General features: G+C 43.8%; 2 protein-coding genes across 4 annotated transcripts; one reads left to right on the top strand and one right to left on the bottom strand.

The window, feature by feature from the left end:
• Nucleotides 1–6,944: 6,944 nt before the first annotated feature.
• Nucleotides 6,945–8,721, top strand: LOC119315195 (AIG2-like protein D). 3 transcript variants are annotated; one of them, XM_037589867.1, is made up of 5 exons: nucleotides 6,945–7,159; nucleotides 7,267–7,339; nucleotides 7,493–7,585; nucleotides 7,891–7,974; nucleotides 8,361–8,721. In XM_037589867.1, the coding sequence occupies exons 1-5, from the start codon at nucleotides 7,020–7,022 to the stop codon at nucleotides 8,451–8,453; spliced, it is 483 nt and encodes a 160-aa protein (XP_037445764.1). In that variant the 5' UTR covers nucleotides 6,945–7,019; the 3' UTR covers nucleotides 8,454–8,721. The 3 variants fall into 3 exon arrangements, with proteins under 3 accessions (XP_037445764.1, XP_037445763.1, XP_037445762.1); XM_037589866.1 differs by having other exon boundaries at nucleotides 6,945–7,171; XM_037589865.1 differs by having other exon boundaries at nucleotides 6,945–7,199; nucleotides 7,271–7,339.
• A 300-nt stretch (nucleotides 8,722–9,021) lies between these two features.
• Nucleotides 9,022–17,124, bottom strand: LOC119315194 (auxin response factor 5-like). The gene is made up of 14 exons (XM_037589864.1): nucleotides 16,714–17,124; nucleotides 16,458–16,576; nucleotides 14,697–14,795; nucleotides 14,552–14,608; nucleotides 14,299–14,454; nucleotides 14,120–14,204; nucleotides 13,929–14,019; nucleotides 13,623–13,787; nucleotides 13,381–13,503; nucleotides 13,232–13,307; nucleotides 13,005–13,134; nucleotides 10,675–12,539; nucleotides 9,967–10,157; nucleotides 9,022–9,658 (listed from the first exon to the last, which is right to left on the bottom strand). Exons 1-14 carry the CDS (start codon nucleotides 16,763–16,765, stop codon nucleotides 9,460–9,462), a joined length of 3,408 nt encoding a protein of 1,135 aa, XP_037445761.1. The 5' UTR covers nucleotides 16,766–17,124; the 3' UTR covers nucleotides 9,022–9,459.
• Between the last annotated feature and the right edge of the window lie 2,516 nt (nucleotides 17,125–19,640).

Here is a 19,640-nt window from a genome sequence, read left to right as displayed (position 1 = left end):
GAGTCTGGACCGCTGCCAAGCTCGCTTCTGACTTCCCTGGCCCACCCAAACTCCCTCCTCCCTCGCCCGCATGCGTTCTCGGCCGGCGCCAGCTGCCCGAGGTGGCTCCGAGGGAAACCCTAGATCCTCTAAGGGATTAGACGACGCTTTGCATCACTTCTCTTGAGGCATCATTTTAGGAGCATGAGCGGTGCCGACTGGAGGGACCAGTGGTGGTCGACGTTGTTGGTGCTTGGCAAACGTGATCCATGCTCTCATTCAAGTGGTGGGTAGGCTTGACGTTTGCATTTGAAGTTGGGTTGTCGAGTCGTATTCCTTCATGGATTAACTCGTTCCCATATGACACCACTCCCTCTCTCTTAGGGGTGTTGTCGGGTGGCAACCACACGACCAACGCTAAAGGCGTCTGCCTTACTTGGACAGATGATGATGGAAGCTGAAGACCTACTTCTCCACGTTGAGACTTCACGATCCTTGAATCTGAGTTTCTTATTCTCCTAGGGTGTGGGTTTGTTGTGGCGCTGGTGTGGTCTCTTATTGTTGTTGTGTGTTCGTGTGCTCACTGTGAGCATTGTAATGTGTTCTTCTTAATCAATGAAATGCAACACGTGTTCCTTTTCGTCAAAAATAAAAACCTAGCTCTAGAATGCGAGCTTAAGTTTGTTTTTTTGTTGCAGGTACCATGGTTGTTGCTTTCAAGGGTTCATGTACATGTGAAATTTACATGGTATCACGTTATAACGTAACACACTAGATTTTAATTGGCTATTTGCTATGATGATATAGCAGTTTATTTATTTTCAATTACATAGTTTTCTATCCAAATTGTAATTTGATGTTCAGATTTTGACTGGTCTGCGCCAAAATACACATGGTTGTGATTTTGTTTTTGTTGTAGGTCAATAGGTCACCCACATCTTTGGTGATGGCAGATCCGGTAGGCTATGCAAGTGATAATCTGTTATTACTATATTCTCTCTTCCGTGAGATAGTTTTGTTAGCACTAATCGTGGCCATTCATTTATGATGAATAGGATCAAGAATGATAGGTGAAGGAGAGGTTACATATTAGTCAGTATGATGCATTGTTTACATTGAAAAATTATAAGTTGTATATGGTATAAATTGGTTCTTTGTTACAACATTTAATGTCGGGTTTGTATTTTTCATGGTTCCTCTGTCAGTGTTCAATGTCGATGTAATCTAGTGTACTTAATTATGATGGATTGGAAATATTCCTTTTCAATAAAATTAATTATAGATCCATGATTTGTGAAATGATTCAAAATTCTTGCTATATTTATGGAATAGCTAGATTTTCTAAATATTTTCTACATAATGTCCACCATGCTCTGCTTCCACTATGAGCAGATGTCTTCCAGAGATTAATAATCTAAATGATAAAAGAAGGTCGGATTATTTGCTCAAGTAATCACTAACTAAATATATGTTGAGCCATTGACTTGTGATCTTGAATATTGTTTTCATCGGATTGTTGTCAGGAAGGGTTTGATTAAAGAACATGCATTAGAGTATTATATGCTTCCACACTGCAGTTGCAGATAGCATGTTTGATTGCTCAACATTTTACATTCAAGCCATTTTCTATAGTGATATTTCCAAAGGACAACCCACCGACAAGTTTCGTAGTCATGATAGTTTTGAGATATTTTTACATCAAGTTAGTTCAACCAACTGGATTGGTCATCTGACAGTAAGAAGGCAAAAGGTACAAAAGTTTTAACCTTCTATGTATATCATCCTCTTGGGATAGCATAGCAAGCGAAGTTTATCACAAGAAAATGTTGCTTTTCCCGTTTTCTTTGAGCAACAACTGATATGTGCACAACATACATGATCACACCATGTTATAGGTGAAAGTGAAACGCTTGCATGATGATTGAAGTATCACATTTGGCATGTTTGATAGATTAGATTGAATTTTATGATTAAATATGGAGAGTTTCTTTAGTATTACTATGCTTTAGTGTGACAATATACCTAAATGTTCCAACTAAATCACCCTCCCTCCTCCTCACCATCGAAATGTCACAATACTCCCAACACCAGATCCAGTATAGATCTACAACATATTTGAAATCATCTCCATGACCACAAACTTAAATGTGTGCCAAAAATAAAACACGCACCCCACGCCACCCCTCCCCAGCGGGCCGCCAGAAGGGCTATAACTTCTGCACCAGAACCTTCCAACCCCATCCCACTCACCTACCCTATTATCCCCAGTGGTGACATCACCATCCTCTATGTCTTCTAGCCCTAACCGACACTTGTCCATCCTCTAGATCCATGGCGATGATACCGCGGTCGCCTCGTCGTTCCACCGCTAACAAGGCTCCAAAGAGGTAGATCTAGATCTTCAAAAGTCACAACCCTTTTTGGTCTTCCATCCTCTTTTGCCGCCACCATCGTTGTCGCCGCTTAGATTGCAATTAATCCTCGGTTCTCCATAAATTGGTACCTATTTTGCAACAATTTTCAACAAGGAGGAGAAGAAGAATTCTCACAGGTACTCTTCCATTGGAGATTTTGTGAATTTCTTAATCATGGAGTTGGTCTCTCCCCAAAAACCTTGATAACTAACTAATATTGGTTGTTTTGTGTTCTTCACGCAGGCACCACCAATGAATCCCCTGAGTTTGCTCCTACCAGAAGCAAGGCGGTGTGCCGGTGATGGTTGCACATCTGGCCCCCGGACCTGGCCCCTACAGTACGCTCGCCACCAAGGCGTGCTCTGTCGCCTCTGCTGTTCCTGTCTACTCCTCTCCCGCCGTTCCTTGTACTGTTGTTGTTGCTTCCAACTCCTCAATGATGACTCGTCTTCTGACAACGACGACCCTATCATCTCCCCGGATGCGCCTACCGTCCCCTGCATTGTCTGTCGCAAGGCCATCGCGCACTTCTCATGTATCCACTCCCCCAGCGATGTGTTCCTCTGCCCCGCCTGCAAGGCGGCTGCTCTTGGGAGGCCCTTCTCATACATGCCGTCCTCCATGGCGTTGCTCGACATGCAAGGAACACAGGTCATATTGTTGTCCACTAAGATAGCGCTCCAACTGTTGAAGGCGGAGGCTAGCCAAATGCGTGTGTTGGGGGAGCGGATGGCAGTTGAGTCCATGGAAGCGCGGAAGCAAGCGTACCACGCACTCAGCATGGCCTTCGGCATAGACCATAATCCACCCTCTGTGAACGAACACATCTCATCACCTGAGAACATGCGCCCCCAAGGCGGCGAGCTGCACATTGACATGATGAAGCTGGACCTAAACGAGCCTCCACCAACTTCCCCAGGCATGCTTGCAGTCGGCACTGAGGGTGTCCACGGAGGAATGGCAATGGCTTCCAACTACGAGCCCACATTGTCTTCCATGGCCATGTTTACACTTGGCAACGAGAATGTATGCGAGGAATTTGAAGTGACTTCTCGCGAGTTCACACTACAAATGTTCTGGAAAGACAATGATGAGGCGAAGGATGATGATGAGGAGTAATCAAGTATGATGCTCAAACTAGAGCCACTTTAAAATTTCCATTTACTTGTTACACCTAGACATATTTATACTTATCTTATAATATATCAGTGGTTTTTATTCAAGTATTGCGGTCTATGACCTAGAGTCATAATGTTGTTCTTGGTGAATTGCTAGTCAATATAGCAATGTTCATCTTGTGCAGCCCAGGTTTACAATATGGGCATGCCATGTTTCAGTTAGTTTTGTTGCCATATCAGCATTGAACAATGTATTGGGCTCCAGCGGCCTATATCCTGCTACCTGGAAATTGTAAACTTGCTAAACTTTCAACTTGCACTTTGTCAGTTTGAACTGTTGTATGTTCTCTAAAATGTTAGCGTGCACTATTTCTAGTTTGGAAGGAAGATTCGAGGTGAGACAGGTTTCAGCCGTCTAGTTGCCTCTGGCGGCTGTGCACACGCAGTTTTGACATAAGTAGGGCCGGCATAGAATGCACAGCGGGTGTCGCATGATATGGCATCACGTCGTAGCTTAGCTCTTATATGAATAAACTAGATCAGTGATGGCACTCTGTGCCGCCCATCTATTTTGACGATAGAATGGCAGTAATTTGCAACAAAGCATATTATACTTTGAGCATGATGTATACATGATCAACTATTCAACTTATGAAATCCTGAGAGTTTGCTTGTGCTTCTAGCCAAATAATGTTTCAAGATAACACTTTTCGTGCATAGAACTGCTCACAACTTGCAAAGTCTAATACACATAAGCATACATGATCAAGAATCAGTGGTCTTTCATTCCAGAGCTAGCACATGCCAGAAAGATCCACGAGATAAAAATTCAGCAAAACATGACATTTCTAGATTTATTCAAAGAATATGCAAGAAAGTTAGACCAACATGTAGATTTTGAGAGTAAACTAATTGATTTATAAGGCATATAAGATCCTTTTTGGACCCATTCAATTGGTTTCAAGTCTACATTCGAAAACAGAAAATGGACTGCAAGAGCGTACAATGGTAAAATCGATGTAAAGGGAACCTGTCAAGATTCACTGTCAATTGACTCTCGGCTGTTACGTAGTAGCAGCTACGTGCGCTGGTTGTGCACGTCATCTCACATAGTTCCTCTTGTACCTTGAAGTATGCAGATGGTACACACATGTTTAAAAAAATGTATTTACGGTCAAATGGTTTTGTTAATCAGCACACTGCACTTATCGAGTTGTATAAGCTTCATAGTTAGTTTCAAGTAAACTGCAAGATGTAAACTTAAAATAAGATGCCAACAAATACTTCCCTTTTCAATATCAGATTGCTCGAATATCAATGATGTTTTGACAAAGAGAAGTAAACTCTTGGAACGTTTGAAAAACACCAGTTTCCCAATTGCATATAAAGATGTGTGTGCTTCAATCTGGATAGTGCACAATTCTATGCAGGCAGTGTACATTCAAAGGAGCTTAGTAACCTGGAAAAAAAGTATTCTCCATAAAAAAACCTGTAAAATCATAAACTTGTATGCGAAGTCAGGTAATCAATATCGTGTAAGCTAGCCATTGTTGTGATACACAAGACATACAGACCACTTGGTAGTTTGGTGCATCCAAATTCAAATACCAGAAAATGAAGACAGTCATATCAGTTGGCTGGCTTTCTGAATACTCTGAAGAAAAACAGGCGCTTTCGCTGAAGAAAACAGAAAGGAATGCCTGCGTTAGAAGGGCGTCATCTCACTCGACTTGCCTATGCTCTCCACCTGCTGCAACCTGGCCTCGCCCGGCTCGCCTCCTGGATCTGGATCCCCCTTTTGCCGGCACCCGCCTCGCCCGGCCAGCCTCTCCACCTGCGACCTGGCCTCGCCGGACGATCCCATCGTCCTCTCGATGGACGAGGCGACCAAGCGGCGCTCCTGTAATTCTTTTAGGGGATTTTCTTTTTTTCTTTCTTTTTAGCGATCGACCGAGCAGTTCCCAGTCCAGCTAGCTAACGGGGCCTGGGACAGAGGCCCATTGTACCAGAGGGCTAAGATTTTTCCTCGGGACTTTTGGCCCACGAGTTAGCAGATGTGCGGTTCACCGCAGCAAATCTAACGGCTTGGATGGCCGGATCAGGAAAACGAACGGCTGAGATGTGGGAGGGCTGGAACATGGCCCGGTTTTACTTTTAAAAAAAATATAGGTTGAAATTATCCAGAGCGTCCATATCAGTCAGGTAACGAGCTGGCCTCTATTTCACATGCCCTTTCACAATCTTTTTATAAACATATTGTAAACTGAAATCATAGTAAAAATATATCCATTCAGTGGACACCATAAAAAAAATAAAGTACCTTCAGTTTCAGGGTGCAGAGAGTGGTTCATTAGTAGCCAAAGGACATGTCTTGTCATCTTAAAGATAAGTGGCATGAATATAGGCTAGACGGCCTTCTCAGCCAATGAGGACACTCCAATGTTGGAGTGTTTTCTTTTGCATATTAATCAACCAAGACAATCAATTTCAGCCTTAGTTATCACCCGAGACAGCTCTATATCTTAGTTGTGGTTCAAGATGCTATTTGCCAGGGCTCTACTGGCTATAAACCGAGTAGGTATGTAAATTATTCTTTATTGGTAGATTACTGAAAACACAGGTGCGCTGTGAGACACAGTGAGATCTTTGCTTGATTAATTAAGCAGAGGAGAATTACCCAGTTAATTAATGAAAAACCAGGTAAATACCGATACAAACCAACCACATGTGTACTACTCATAAAAGATCAAACCGACAACCACACACAACACGTAACGACCACCAACCTCCACACTACTACATCGCAATGACAACCCCAACAAAAGTAATTCGGTCGAAGACCACATGTACCATCAAATCCACAAGGACAAAGCCATATCATAATAACAACCCAAGAGACTAATGACCATCCATCAAACAGCTGCATACGCCTTTCCTATGGCGCTACTCTTTTTTCCTTTACTCTTGATAGCCTCCTCCACAATCACCTTGTCAAATTGAGGGCTAGCCGTCTTCAAACGTGTGAGTAAACTGTGAAGTTCTATCTGAAAGAGAATCTCATCGACCTTGTCACGCATAGAAACCCGCCAACAGTCACATGCGAGCTCGGGAAGAGTTGTGGTGCCTCCCCTTGTTCTATGCCTCTTCCGCCGACCTCTCGTCGTTGAAATATCTGATCACTTCATTTTCAAGTATCTCGGGGTTTTAGAACTTTGTATCAAAGAGGCCACCGGAGTCTCTTGTTGATGTTTTACTCGAACAGATTCCTACGATCTCAGATCGTACATCCATTTGATTTTGACACTCTCAAGATGACCCGTCAGCGGTGACCACGCTCCAAATGTTTACCCGGCCACGTCATTTGGACCCACCAGTCATACGCATGTTTTTTTAGGGGATCATACGCATGCTGATACAGTACGAGATACGCATCTTGTGTAGCGTTCGGCCTCTGTTTCCCCTCCCTTTTTGCAGCTGTCACCGGCGGCGGCTACTCTACTCTCCCCGCATGGCGTCGCCTCCTCCGCCGGCTCCCGCCGCCGCGGCCGCCCACAGCGTGTTCGTCTACGGCACCCTGATGGCGGAGGAGGTCGTGCGCGTCCTCCTCGGCCGCGTCCCGCCGTCCTCCCCCGCGCTCCTCCCCAACCAGTACGTGCGCGCGTGCGTCCTCCGCTCCACTCCTCCCGGTGTTCGTCCTGTGTTCCCCCTCTCCATCTGCGCCCCCTGTCGCTCTTCTCACGTTGCTTTTGTCGCAGCCAGAGGCTCAGCATCAGGGGCCGCGTCTACCCGGCGATCCTGCCCGTCGACGGCAGCAAAGTCCCCGGGAAGGTGCGCGCAATCCCACACACATCGCGTATGCCTGGTGTTAATTTTCTTAGTTTGGCCGGTGCAAGTTAAGATGTGAGAAATGGCGAGTACTGTCAGTATGGGACGGTTGAAGTGCAGAACGAGTGACAATCTGTTCTTGTGTCTGTGCTGCAGGTTTGGAAGGGGATCACTGACAGGGAGCTCGATGTGCTGGACATCTTTGAGGATGAGGAGTATGTCAGGGAAACTGTTGGTATCTTGCTGACCGTAAGTCCATTCGCCGGCCTAGGTCTCTGCTCCAGTCGATGGTAGCTGGATTCATGCCGAACCGCAAAATTCAGTGGGATGTTCAGTTGAAATCAGTTATCCTGATACCCTTTTTAATGATTGTGCCCTCTGTTTGGAGGGAGAAAAAGCATGATTTTCGTTTTTGTCTTTAAAGGCATGCAGATATTACTGCTATCAACTGGTTTTGTTCTATCGTGAAAGATCACTTTTCGTTTGGCACCTTAGAGAGCAATTCTTCACTAGACTGTTCCACGGAAACAGGATTGAGTACTTTGGGTTTGCAGGATTCGGCGGACACGATGGTCGCCTACGCATACATATGGGGGAATGTGGATGATCCTGACCTCTATGGTGAATGGGATTTTGATGTGAGTATTTCCCTTCATGCTAATCTTGAGCATTTTTTTGTATAGTGAATGAAAGGCAGACAAACACCGCCGCTATCTGACTCAGCGCATGCACCAATCTGATGATGCTATGAGAAGGCAAAGCTGTTGCAGCATATGTTTATCAAATTACACGTATAATGCTACTATTTGTTAAACAGTCTCCATTTGCTCAGCTGATACGAATTCTGATACGAAGAATAACATCACTAATTTACCGTGCTTGATTTAATGAAGTTCTGAGTATGCCACTATGTGCTGCTCACCGGTATATGCTGTTTGGCAATGTCTTGCTCTCTTCGGTTTTCTGGGACATGTTTCCGTAGATCCATTCAAGCACTGACCTGTATACTATGTTGTATCTGTAGGAATGGAAGAAAGTGCATCTGAAGGACTATCTCACAATGACACAAGATTTCAAGGAGGAACTGGAACAGCTTGAATCTGAGACACATGACTGAAGCTTGCCAATCATTCTTCCAGAAGGATTAATTCGCCAATTTATTGTATGTGCTTTGTTCAACCAGCTCTAATGTGAATTGCAAATAAGATGTTCATCGGATTGCCATCAACCTAGCAAAAAAGAAAATAGTTTTCATATTTTGTGACCATAGACTCGAGGTGTTCAAGTCTATGTTTTTTCTGTGCTTTTTGGATCCGTCAATACTGCTTGAGACACTTGCATGTGAAACAAATTAAACTTGAATTTGTTTTGCGTAAGTTGTACTAGCCCTTTTGCCTGTTTTTGCCATGTGCTGTCATGTTAAAATATTGCCTATGGTATATACCTATCAGTCACACTCTTCATCCCTCTTGATCAATGAACAGTTAACAAGTTCTGTCATAAAATTCAGCCAAAATAAGGGGTAGAGAAAGTCGTACCTACGAAAAACATGTGTAAGAGGTAGTCCTGGCAATAACCAACAAAACTCATCACATTTCCAGTATGCCATGAAAGGCCGACAGGTCCATTTGTGGGATTTAGAACCAAATTTCATATGGGTGTTTGATAAGACCAAACAGTAGAACTACATGTAAGCTTGTTATCGCAGTTTCAATTTTTTTTAGTAAACCTAGCAGTTTCTATTTAGGGATGGTGACCTTGACAAGGGCTACACACAACCCAACAATAGTCCAGTACAAATGTTCTTCCCAAGAACATACTATCTTCAGATTTGCCTAACTGTCTCAGGTCTCTAACAACTCTGGGAAAGTTTTCAGTTCTCATCCCTACTACTCGTTTCAACTGATATAACTACATATATATCCAAAAGAAAACCTAATCTGAGGAGCATTTTCCCTCACAGCTATAAGCTGACGCATCTACACTACATTCTTCACTGCATTTCTTTTGCAGCTTTGATGATGGCTGTAGTACACATGAATCCATAATGGTGAAGACAAATAGTGAATACAACTAACCAAGATGTTAACATGACAACTATGTGAATGCGCCTCTAAGTCATGTCATTCGAATTGGTCATAGGGGCCGATGGAAGGGTTCCCGGAGTTCTGCTCGTAACGAGGCTTCCAAGTATTCCCTCCATCTGAGCTGCTGCAAGCCTGGTTGGGCAGGACATTGCTCCCTAAATCACCATCCAGACTCATCTTCTGCACTTCTTGAGGGGACAGGATCCTAATGCACTTCACACAATTCACAAACTCCCTGCATCATCCACATGAAAAAAATTAGGGCAAGCGATGGATAGAATCTCTCACCGTGAACATTCATGTGCACATCCTATATGCATCAACACAAACTTAGATGTATGAAAAGAGGATAGTGGTACCAAACACAGTCTATTCCAGTTTTTTCTTCCCGTATTTATGTTTCAGTTATGTCAGCATCCTGGATTGATCCTGTTTCACATTTCTAAAGATTTCTACATGTGTCTTTTTGACCAACTTTATTTGGTTCAGACCAGGAAGTTTAGAAATTCACTTAAACACAGGCAGAAAGACAGATGGACTTACTCCCATGGGTCATCGCCGAGAAGTAGGACGTCGTCCTCATGATCTGTGTAGACTAGCTTCCAACCTATTCTCTGTCGGTCTTCAAGTTGCCCCTCTATACCAAACATGCGGGCCAAAGCTTGGTTCAGTTCTCCATATCCAGAGAACCTACCGATGTCAATGGACCGGCCTACAGCTCCACGCTTGTACACCTACAAGACACAGTTTAAGCTAAGATACAGGGGAAGCATACAACAAGGAAAGCATACTAATGAGCATGGCCATACGAGGGCCGGCATTTCCAACTGACCCTTCAACAAGCTTTTAGAGCTCTATGTGCCTATGTGTGACCATCTTCTCATCCACTACACATAGAAGTGTTGTCTTACAACATATATCTCATGCAATCAGTTCTTATCTGAACCATCAACCACCATTTCGAACATTACTACATACAGAATGTAAAATTTTATCTTGGTAAAAAAACTGTAACTTTGCTAAACTATAATTGTTGTTGGTGCATTCCTTTCTTAAAACTTTTTTAAAGGCAATTGCAATGACATTATTTTATAACTAGCTGCTGGATCATAACTTAGTTTTGAGATGGTCATGTTCTTAAAATATCTCAGTGGAGTAATTTTACTATTTGGTAATATAGGCACCACACAACATATACTGCCTTAAAAATCGACTTTCAATAGGATAAGCACATAACAGAAAAAGGAAAACCTTGGTGAATGTACGCATCCTCTGTGGTGGAGCAGCAGGAGGCCAAGAACTTCTGTTCATTAAGGCACCATCATTAATTGCAGAATCAATGGAATTAAAAGCCATATCTGATTGACCAAATGACTGTGAAACCATGGAGGTTGATATCTCTTGACGGGCATCCTTTTGCATCTGGTAGTTGTTCTCATCATCAGTTGAGAAATGATTCTGATACTTCACAGAATCAAGTGCATTTTCCAACAAGCCTTCTGTTTCCATAGGAAACCCTAATGGGCCATCATTGTTCATCCCAAAGAGGGCACTGTTACTAGGATCCACACCTTGAATTTCTACATCAGGAAGTTCATCTTTGAACATCTGGTGCTGGTTGAAGTTAGAAGTGGCGAAACCTTGATGCAGAAGTCCATCTGTTTGTGAAGGCCATAATGAAGTTGCTGACGAAGCTGTTTCCAGGTTGTCTGTTGGCAGTGCATTGTTCATAAAATTTTGAAGGCCGGACACAACATTTGGTAATTTCGAGGTGATCGCACTTGACTTAACACCATTGTTTAACTTTGGCAATTCCTTGGTCGTTACTGGAGTTACTGATACAGCTTCAATGGGGATCAGAATTGACATCTGAGCAATAGAGTGTGGCACCTTCTCTGTGCTGGTTTTGCAATGATCATTCCTGCCAATGGTTGGCTGCGCAAGATGGTTGCCATTAGCTGTGGAAGGGGATGTCGAACAAGAAGGTATTTCCTCTGTAACAGCAGATTGTGCAGCACCAGGAACTATCGTAGCGTTACCAGTTTTTGGGATCACACTGGTAGAAGAGATCTGTGCAAAGGCAGCTTCTGACACATATGTAGGTGCAACCTGTTTCTGTGAAGGCTTCTGCTGTTGCTGCTGTTGCTGCTCTTGCTGAATGGGCGGTGGCAGTTGTGTTGTCTGCAATGAAGAAGTTCTACAGTCCTGTTGGGGCATCACTTGTTGCTGGGCAAGCGAATGCGAATTCGACAACTGCTGTTGCATGTCCACAAGAAAATTTTGCTGCTCTTGGATTATTGGTAATCGTGAGAGTGTAACTGCGGATTGTGACATCAGTGACTGCTGCTGTAGTTTCTGTAACAGCTGCAAGTGGAGTTCCTGATCAGACAATTGTGTTTGCTGACTTGCCAGATTAGCTAGTTGCCCAGGCAACTTATTTAGCTGCTGCTGCTGCTGCTGCTGCTGTAACTGTTGGTGAAGTAAAAGCTGTTGCTGCTGCATTTGCAAATTTTGGTCCTGCAGTTGATGAGACTGAAGCAGGTGCTGGCCACTGGCCCCATGCTGGTTTTGAGTTGGTGATGGTGGTGGTTGTTTTTGTTGCTGTTGTTGCTGCATCTGATTCTGGAGAATTACTTGTGCCTGGACAATATTAGTTTGAGCCTGGGCCTGGCTTAGGGGAATTGCTTGGATACTGGACTGCTGTTGCCTCTGCTGATCTTGCTTCTGATCTTGATGATTTCTGATGGCACTTAGTTGATTCAACGGAAGTGCTGCATTTGACAAATCATTAATAGGTTTCATTTGCTGATGGAGTTTGGGAGGATTAAACTGCATGCTATTCTGTTGTAGTAGATGGTTCTGCATATATAACTGCCTTGCAAGATCGGCAGCGCCAATATTTTGCATCGCAGGGTTACTCGCTGATCGGAGGTACTCGGACTGCATGGCTGTGCTAGCTAATGAGGAGCTCTGCTGCCGGTTCATGTTCATCCACTGAACTAAACTCAGGCCAGGCATTGTAGCGCTCTGGGTTTGAGGGTCCTTTATGCATACCTCCTCACCAAGCCAAGGCATTGCTCTCTTCATAAGACTTTCCATCTCCAACGACTCATCATCTGTTAATTCAAATTTAGAAGAGCACGAAGCGTGCAAATCATCAGACATGATATGGTAATATGGTTAGCATTCTCCAATTTTAAGAACAGTGGCATCCGTTTACTGACACATTTCAGTTCAATCTACTGTTTGCAAGACAACCTAGTTGATTATCTGTTGGTATGTTAAGATATGCAGACAAGTTATCTGTATGGCACGTAAACTACGGTAGAATCTATATTCACATGCTTCTTTTGATGCACTTTATGTGCTGGAAGACAAAGAAACATAGTAATTCTCTTCCAGAAAAGAAGATAAAAAGTACCAGAAGCAGTCAATAACCATTCCACCAAGTAGTCTTTATGTATCTTTGCAGTTAAGATCTTTACGCTCATATATACAGTTAACATAATGATTTGAAGAAATTCACCGTCTTTTTTTACTGCAAGAATTCACTGTCTTTGTTATACTTATACCAGACTTGCCTAATTGCCTGGGGCGCTTCACACCAAAGAATGGCTGGGGACATATGAAAAAAGGAGCAGCAAGCGGTTCAATCTCCCAGATTGAAACTCTGTTCCTTCTTTCTCCTGCAGCCGACTCGTCCCACCCAACCTATCAGAGAAAATCAAATCAGTGAATCAGAAAGACAAATGGAGAAAGAATAACACAGTGAAAGAGCTGCAATTAGGATGGTGCTTGTAAATCCAACCTGTAAGCTGCGCCACTGGGAGTTTTTCCATCTCACTGGATCTAGATCACTTATTCCAGTTATCGTACCCATGTACCTGAAAAGTATTAGATATGTCAGCACTACTTGGAGCTTCAGAGGTAAGAGTTTGTATGGGTAACTTGACATACCGTCTTGTCCCTAGTTCCTCCGTCTCGCACATCATGCGGAAGCGCATCCCTAAAGAGATCTGACTACTGTACATTGCCTTCTGGTATTTGGCAAATGGGATAACAAATTCAGTAGGACTGGCCCTGAAAGTCCACAGTTCAAAACATAGTTATTGAACTAATGATAGCTACTGACGCTACGTAGAAACTTTTAGGTAATTAGCATGGTTATTGAAACTAATACCGCAGATTTAGAAGCTCACCTAGGGTTATAAAATATGGTAAATGGGCTGGTGTTGGCAGAAGCATGTGCAGCTGCGGCAAGGACCCCTATGTGCATACTGTCGCTTGAAAGTACCGAAGATGATATGTTCGTGGGCTGTCGGTTAGCGCGCCTGATTCCCAGTAGAAGTTGCTGCTTTTCATCTCTGGAGTGTAGCAAATAAAACAAAATGTGGCATTACATTTCCAGCTCTGTCCTCTATTTCAAATAATCTGCTGCTAAAATTGGAACTCTAGGATGAACCGACGTATGCTTTCTGAAGATGGACGGAAGCATGGGCATTTACCTAACAAATATGACAGAATCACCAGCAAATAGCTTCTTGCCACTCACAAAGAGGCTCCAACCAGTAGTAAGTAAATGTCTTTTAGGCTGACCTGGTTATTACCAAGCACAATAATATTAGCTAAACTCGAATCATACTCAGTTATTGCAGCAGAAGGAAGCTCTACTCAATTTTGACTACATTTTCTGTACCCCGAAATATATGACGGAATGTCCACACATTGTCATGTATATCCCTGGCCTGCAACTCTTGGCACGGAGGCTGCAACGAGAAATCCTACAGAACAAAGTAACGAAATTAAGATGGCACCATGATACTGGTACATGAGTTTTTGTCGTGGAAAAGACCTGGAAATCTGATGCCTGCTTACCAGGGAAGGGAATATCTTCTCCGCGGCACGGCGAGGCACGGAGAAGCCTCCGTGCGTGCTCGTATCGCTAGCGGTGAGCGTCTTGCAGAAGAACTCCATCTGTGGCCTCGCTTGTCTTAGCGCAAGCTCTGACAGCTGCAACGCCTCTTTTGCATACTGATAAAAACACATGATCAGGAGCAACATAGGGATTAAAGCATTGGAAACACGCAGAGAAATTCTTGGGGAAAACCTGCAGAATTCAGATGCTTACTGTATTCACTGGCTGAAGAGTCATCTGCGCATACACCTCGTCAGTATCTGGGTCTGCCTGAAAAATCAAGAGACAACATCTTTCAGAGCTTGCAATCGCGGGCGCGTCGTGTTGAACAGTATGGGAAACAAGGCTGTTAGATTACTTGCAAAGTGACGCTGTGCAGAAGACATATCAACTTTGAGGGAAGGTTGGGGTAGCTCGGCACATGCGCTTCGACATCCTTTTGCATAGAAGCTGCAACCTGAACCAGACACCAAGTCCAAGTAAGTTTCTTTTTCTATTTTGAAGATAAAGATGAGTGACTATTTTTATTGAATAAAGATGCAACACGGCGTTTTCATCAATACAAAAAAAAACAGCATTTTTTAAATTATGAAGCGATTGATAGAAAGAAAAGCATTCAGGCGGCTAAACCAAGTACCAGGTATTTTGGACAAGGGTTTTCCAAAAACAAATCCAGCTGTTTTCTGTACACGTAAGCACTGTTATCCTCCCAATCATACATTGCTAAAACTTTCCGTTGTAAAACATGAATTATCTCATGGAATGATTGAGGAAGTACAAGCATTCAAACATGCTTCCCTTTTTATACACCAACTTTCTGCGGCTTCCCTAAAAAATTAGGAGAAAAGTAATTTTGAAGTGCAGAAAGTGCAGCCTCATGAGTGAACTCCTTTTAGATGAACTCTGCATGCCATAGGTACACTGCTAAAGTGTTCCCCCCACATATCATCATGGGCGACACAGCCGAATGTCCCACATACATTAAAAAAACTTATTTTTCTTGCTGAACTTTTTAAAAGGGGAGCACAGTTGCAGAATTAGGGATTGATCTTTTACAGAATCTGTCAAGAACACCATAGCAATAGCATAGCAGCTGAAAATCTTTCTGAAAGCAGGCAGGCTGTTTTGGCAGTGCAGAATCAGTGGAAGGTGCAGCAGAAATCAGGACCATAAATGCAAATAATACGAAGCTATACATGGATGCATGTTGCATGTACTACCAAACTTGATAGCAAGAAAACAGTGGAGAAAGGCGTTTTGGAGGCCGAGCTCCATGGAGGCCTTTATTTTTAAAAAATTCAAATTCAAACTTTTATGGTTCAAAAATTTCTGAAAAAAAATATGCGTGTATGTAAGGATGTAACTCACATGTGTGTAAAAATTCATGATGAAATACCTTGAGTTGCGACCTGTACAAAAAAGACAAATCCATGGCCTGGGAGGATGAATAGTATCATGTGTTAAACAACCCCATATTTGTCTTTTTTGCACAGCCCTCATTTCAATGTATTTTGAACTGAAAATTTACACACATGTGTATTATGCCTTCATGTATATCTGTGATTTTTTTCAGAATTTTTTGAGATGTAAAAATACGAATTTCAATGAAATTTCAAATCTGAATCTGGAGGCCTCACTGGAGCCCGAGCTCCAAAAGGGATTTCCGGAAAACAGTGCTCCTATACTCCACAAGACACCAAAAGCCAACAGAAGGAAAGGAAGGAAGTAGGCCCAAAGGGAGGCTCCCAACCACTCCTCCAATAACCCAAGAATACTACTGGCTTGAGAAAGCAATTAGTAGCAAGCAAGTAGTATAGCCCTCCAATCACAACTACTGAAAATGCAACATATCCATGATAGCATCTGTTTTTCTTTTAAGAAGGCCATATTATGAACCCTCTTGAACTTCAAAGGATTCTCTCATGGTAGATTAAATCATCAAAAAGTAAAAGTGAAAACCAAACGCTTACTCTAAAAGAAGTATAGAGCAGGGAATCGATTTAGTTGGCTAGAAGCGCAAAAAGGAGGGAAGATTATCATTCAAGAACAGAACCATGGGGAGCATAGAACGAGCACTGCGCAAATGGCACTGGCGAACAGATAGGTCTCACTCACACACCTGCTCGCTGTGGCCTTGGGGGAAGTAGACGACGAGGCTGCCCACCGGCGGCAGCGACACCAGCGGCCCCGCGCAGGCGTGCCACAGCTCCCCGTTGATCGCCGGCGCCTTGCGCTCCCCTGCGCCCACCGCCGCGTCAGCGACCAAGAAAAGGAGAGACCCCTCCTTCCTTTTCCAGCTGTACCACCTCCGCCTCGTCGAAGCGCGGGGAGGGGCCGGAGAAATGCGCGAAAAGCAAGAAAGAAGTGACAAGTACCTTCGCATGGAGCCGACGCCGCGACGGCGGAGCTCGCCGGCGACTGCGCCATGGCCGCCTCTTCACACGCGGAAGCTTGCTAGCTTCGGTGGCTCCCGCGCATGAGTCACAGAGGACCACGCGCGGCGCCGAGTTTCTTTTTCGCTGTATGGGTCCCGGACACCGGCAGGCCGGCCGGCCGGGCTCTTCCGCAAAGCTGCCGTGCCCCAGCGAGCGGCGGCGGCGGCGGCTCCGTCCCGACAAGCTAGACCAGAAGCAGCAGCAACACTACTAGAGAGAGAGGGAGGGAGGGAGCTAGAGAGAGAGGGAGGGGTGAGAGTTGCGAGCTACTGCCGCTGAGGCAGGCCTCTGGGCTTTGCTGTCGCTGGTTGGTGCGTCGTGTGTGCTGCTGCCTGTCGGGAGTTAAAACCGAGACGCTTCTTCTGTCTCTCTCTCCCCTCTTTCTTTTTTATACTCCTACTCCGTTTTAGTGAAGTGAGGCTCGAGGGGGGAATCGCACTGGAGGGAGGGAGCTCCGAGCTCATCTCCGCTTGCGGCTTTTCGGGGCCATTTCGTGCCTTTTCTAGTGTTTCAGGAATTATCCCTTCTTTTCAGTAAAGGGGCAATACCGTAAAATAGATTTTCGACGGAATCAAAAAGACATATATGTAGAATCGTAACCATAGAATACGACCCTAATCGAAATGCATACATTTGTCTCATACACTATGGAGCTGTGAATAGCCATCGACTACCTGGAAAAGGTAGAAGAATAGGACCTATTCTGGGCCATACAATGCATTACAGACGTATGATCATTACCCTTCAACCGGGTTATTCTATTCCACTTCTAGATAGAGAAAAAAACTAAAGGAGAATGAATGAAAAAAGACATAGTTTGGAAGTTAGACCTTTTTATAGGACTCTCTTTCAATTTCAAAAAAGAGGACGTTTGAAACTTTTAACAGGCGTAATCGTGAGTCATGCTAAGTGCTATAAGATCTAGTGCACTGGAACTCGTGGTTATGGACCCGAATCCTTTAGTATGGAACATTGTCTTTTCCAAGTAAAAACCCCTAATATATGAAAGAATGAAAAGGTGCTTTCGTTCTTGTGGAATAAGAAGCCCTCGTACCTTAATGAAAGGAAAATCGTAATTTTTCGTTAGGTATTTGACCAAATACTAACCTCCATTTGTGGGATTTTTTATTCAAAGGGTTTCTAAAGGAATCTTAATGTATCGGAAAATTTTCATCCACTCGAACCTCATGCGAAGAATTCTACGGCATATCATGTGAACTAAAACCACGACAATAATTTTGAAACGGAGGAGTGGTAGCATTGAAGATGACATGCCACTATATTTTTGTGTTTTATATTCCTGTGTTTTACAAATTATACGAATCAAAGAAGCCAAAAAGAAGGAAAAAATTCTGCATGACTGGCATTATGAGAGACCGGTTAGTGAAAAAGGAATAAATATTTTTGGTGCGCGTGTAAACTGAAAAACCAGTCTTGCTAGCTCTTTTTCAAGAAAACTTCCGACCTATTCATCTTTCACTATGACAGTATATAATAAAAAATACATTCAGATTCGTAGACTACCTAGTGAGGACTACAAGCATTGAAGCGAGTCGAGGGCGCGCTGCCATCATCGCCCCTCCATCACCGGAGCCGAGCATAACTTGTTGTAGTAGACAGTCGGAAAATCGTCGTGCTAAGGCCTCATAAGACCAGCGCACCAGATCGTCGCCGTTGAAGAGTAGCGTGGAACAGAAGTATCCAACCTAAAGATACACGAACATAGACGAACTACGACAAGATCCGAGCAAATCCACCAAGGACAGATCCGTCGGAGACGCACCTCTACACGCCCACCGACGATGCTAGACGCATCATCAGGACGGGTGCTAGGCGAGAAGCCTTATTTCATTTTCAGGGAGTCATCGCCGTCTCGTCTTCCTGAGCATGACACAAACCCTAACAAAACTTGAAGAAACATGTAAAAACAAAGCCCTCTCGCCAACAAGGGTCAGGATCCACCACGCCGGTAGTTCTTGGCTACTTCTTCATGCAACTAAACTTTACATTATAGTACAAACATGTCAACTTTAGGAAGCACTGCTGGAGTATCATCGTTACGCAGACAAGCATCAGTGATCGGGGACTGGGCGATAGATGATTGGACACAGTCGCTGGTGTAAACACCACTGGCGGGCAGAAACTTAGGCCAACTACAGCGCACGACTCCAAACAGATGTCCGTTTAGCCTGAATTCTGTCCGTTTGGGTAGGGCAATGGGGGCGTGTCTGGGCCTTTCCTGGGATGAGGTGGTCGTGCGCCCAACGTGCGGACGCATCCTTTGGCACCATCCTGTCCGCCACATCCAATATGCCCATATATTCATATTTCAATGTTTAAAACTAGTTTGCACGTCCAAATATTAATTATCTCAAATAAAAATAGTTTTACAACCCAATCGAAATTGTCTAATAAAATAGTTTTACAACCAAATTGAAATTGTTTTGAATGGACATAATGAACCAATACATCTATTGGTTGCCAATGTGATTCCACATGTGCTCAACCAAGTCATTTTGAAAATCCAAATGAGTGTGACAATCACGCATTTCATGATGGAATTGGGTAAACTGTTCAAACGTGGCCGGTTCTTGGTGCAGGGGCTCAACATTTTCACCTTGAAAATCAAATCCTTGGTCGAAGATGCTTATCACGCTCGTCCTCGACGATCATGTTGTGCATGATCACACAAGCAGTCATCAGCTCCCAAAGCTTCCCTTTATCCCTTGTCAGTGTAGGGTTTTGAATGATACCCCATGGGGATTGAAGCACATCAAAAGCATGTTCCACATCCTTTCTAGCACTTTCTTGCATTTGGGCAAATCTCTGTCTCTTCTCACCTTGGGGGTTCGAGATTGTCTTCACAA

The sequence above is a fragment of the Triticum dicoccoides genome, chromosome 6A (genome assembly GCF_002162155.2).
Source record: "Triticum dicoccoides isolate Atlit2015 ecotype Zavitan chromosome 6A, WEW_v2.0, whole genome shotgun sequence".
NCBI lineage: Eukaryota > Viridiplantae > Streptophyta > Magnoliopsida > Poales > Poaceae > Triticum > Triticum dicoccoides.
This window is presented reverse-complemented; position numbering and strand designations above follow the sequence as displayed.

Excerpts from the sequence above, each read along its gene's own strand:
- LOC119315195 (XM_037589865.1), top strand. The coding sequence starts at position 7,020 with ATGGCGTCGCCTCCTCCGCCGGCTCCCGCCGCCGCGGCCGCCCACAGC. Across the intron at positions 7,586-7,890 it reads CTGTTGGTATCTTGCTGACC|GATTCGGCGGACACGATGGT; the intron begins GTAAGTCCATTC and ends TTGGGTTTGCAG. Across the intron at positions 7,975-8,360 it reads ATGGTGAATGGGATTTTGAT|GAATGGAAGAAAGTGCATCT; the intron begins GTGAGTATTTCC and ends TTGTATCTGTAG.
- LOC119315194 (XM_037589864.1), bottom strand. The coding sequence starts at position 16,765 with ATGGCGCAGTCGCCGGCGAGCTCCGCCGTCGCGGCGTCGGCTCCATGC. Across the intron at positions 10,158-10,674 it reads GGATGCGTACATTCACCAAG|GTGTACAAGCGTGGAGCTGT; the intron begins GTTTTCCTTTTT and ends TGTGTCTTGTAG. Across the intron at positions 9,659-9,966 it reads CTCGGCGATGACCCATGGGA|GGAGTTTGTGAATTGTGTGA; the intron begins GTAAGTCCATCT and ends TGGATGATGCAG.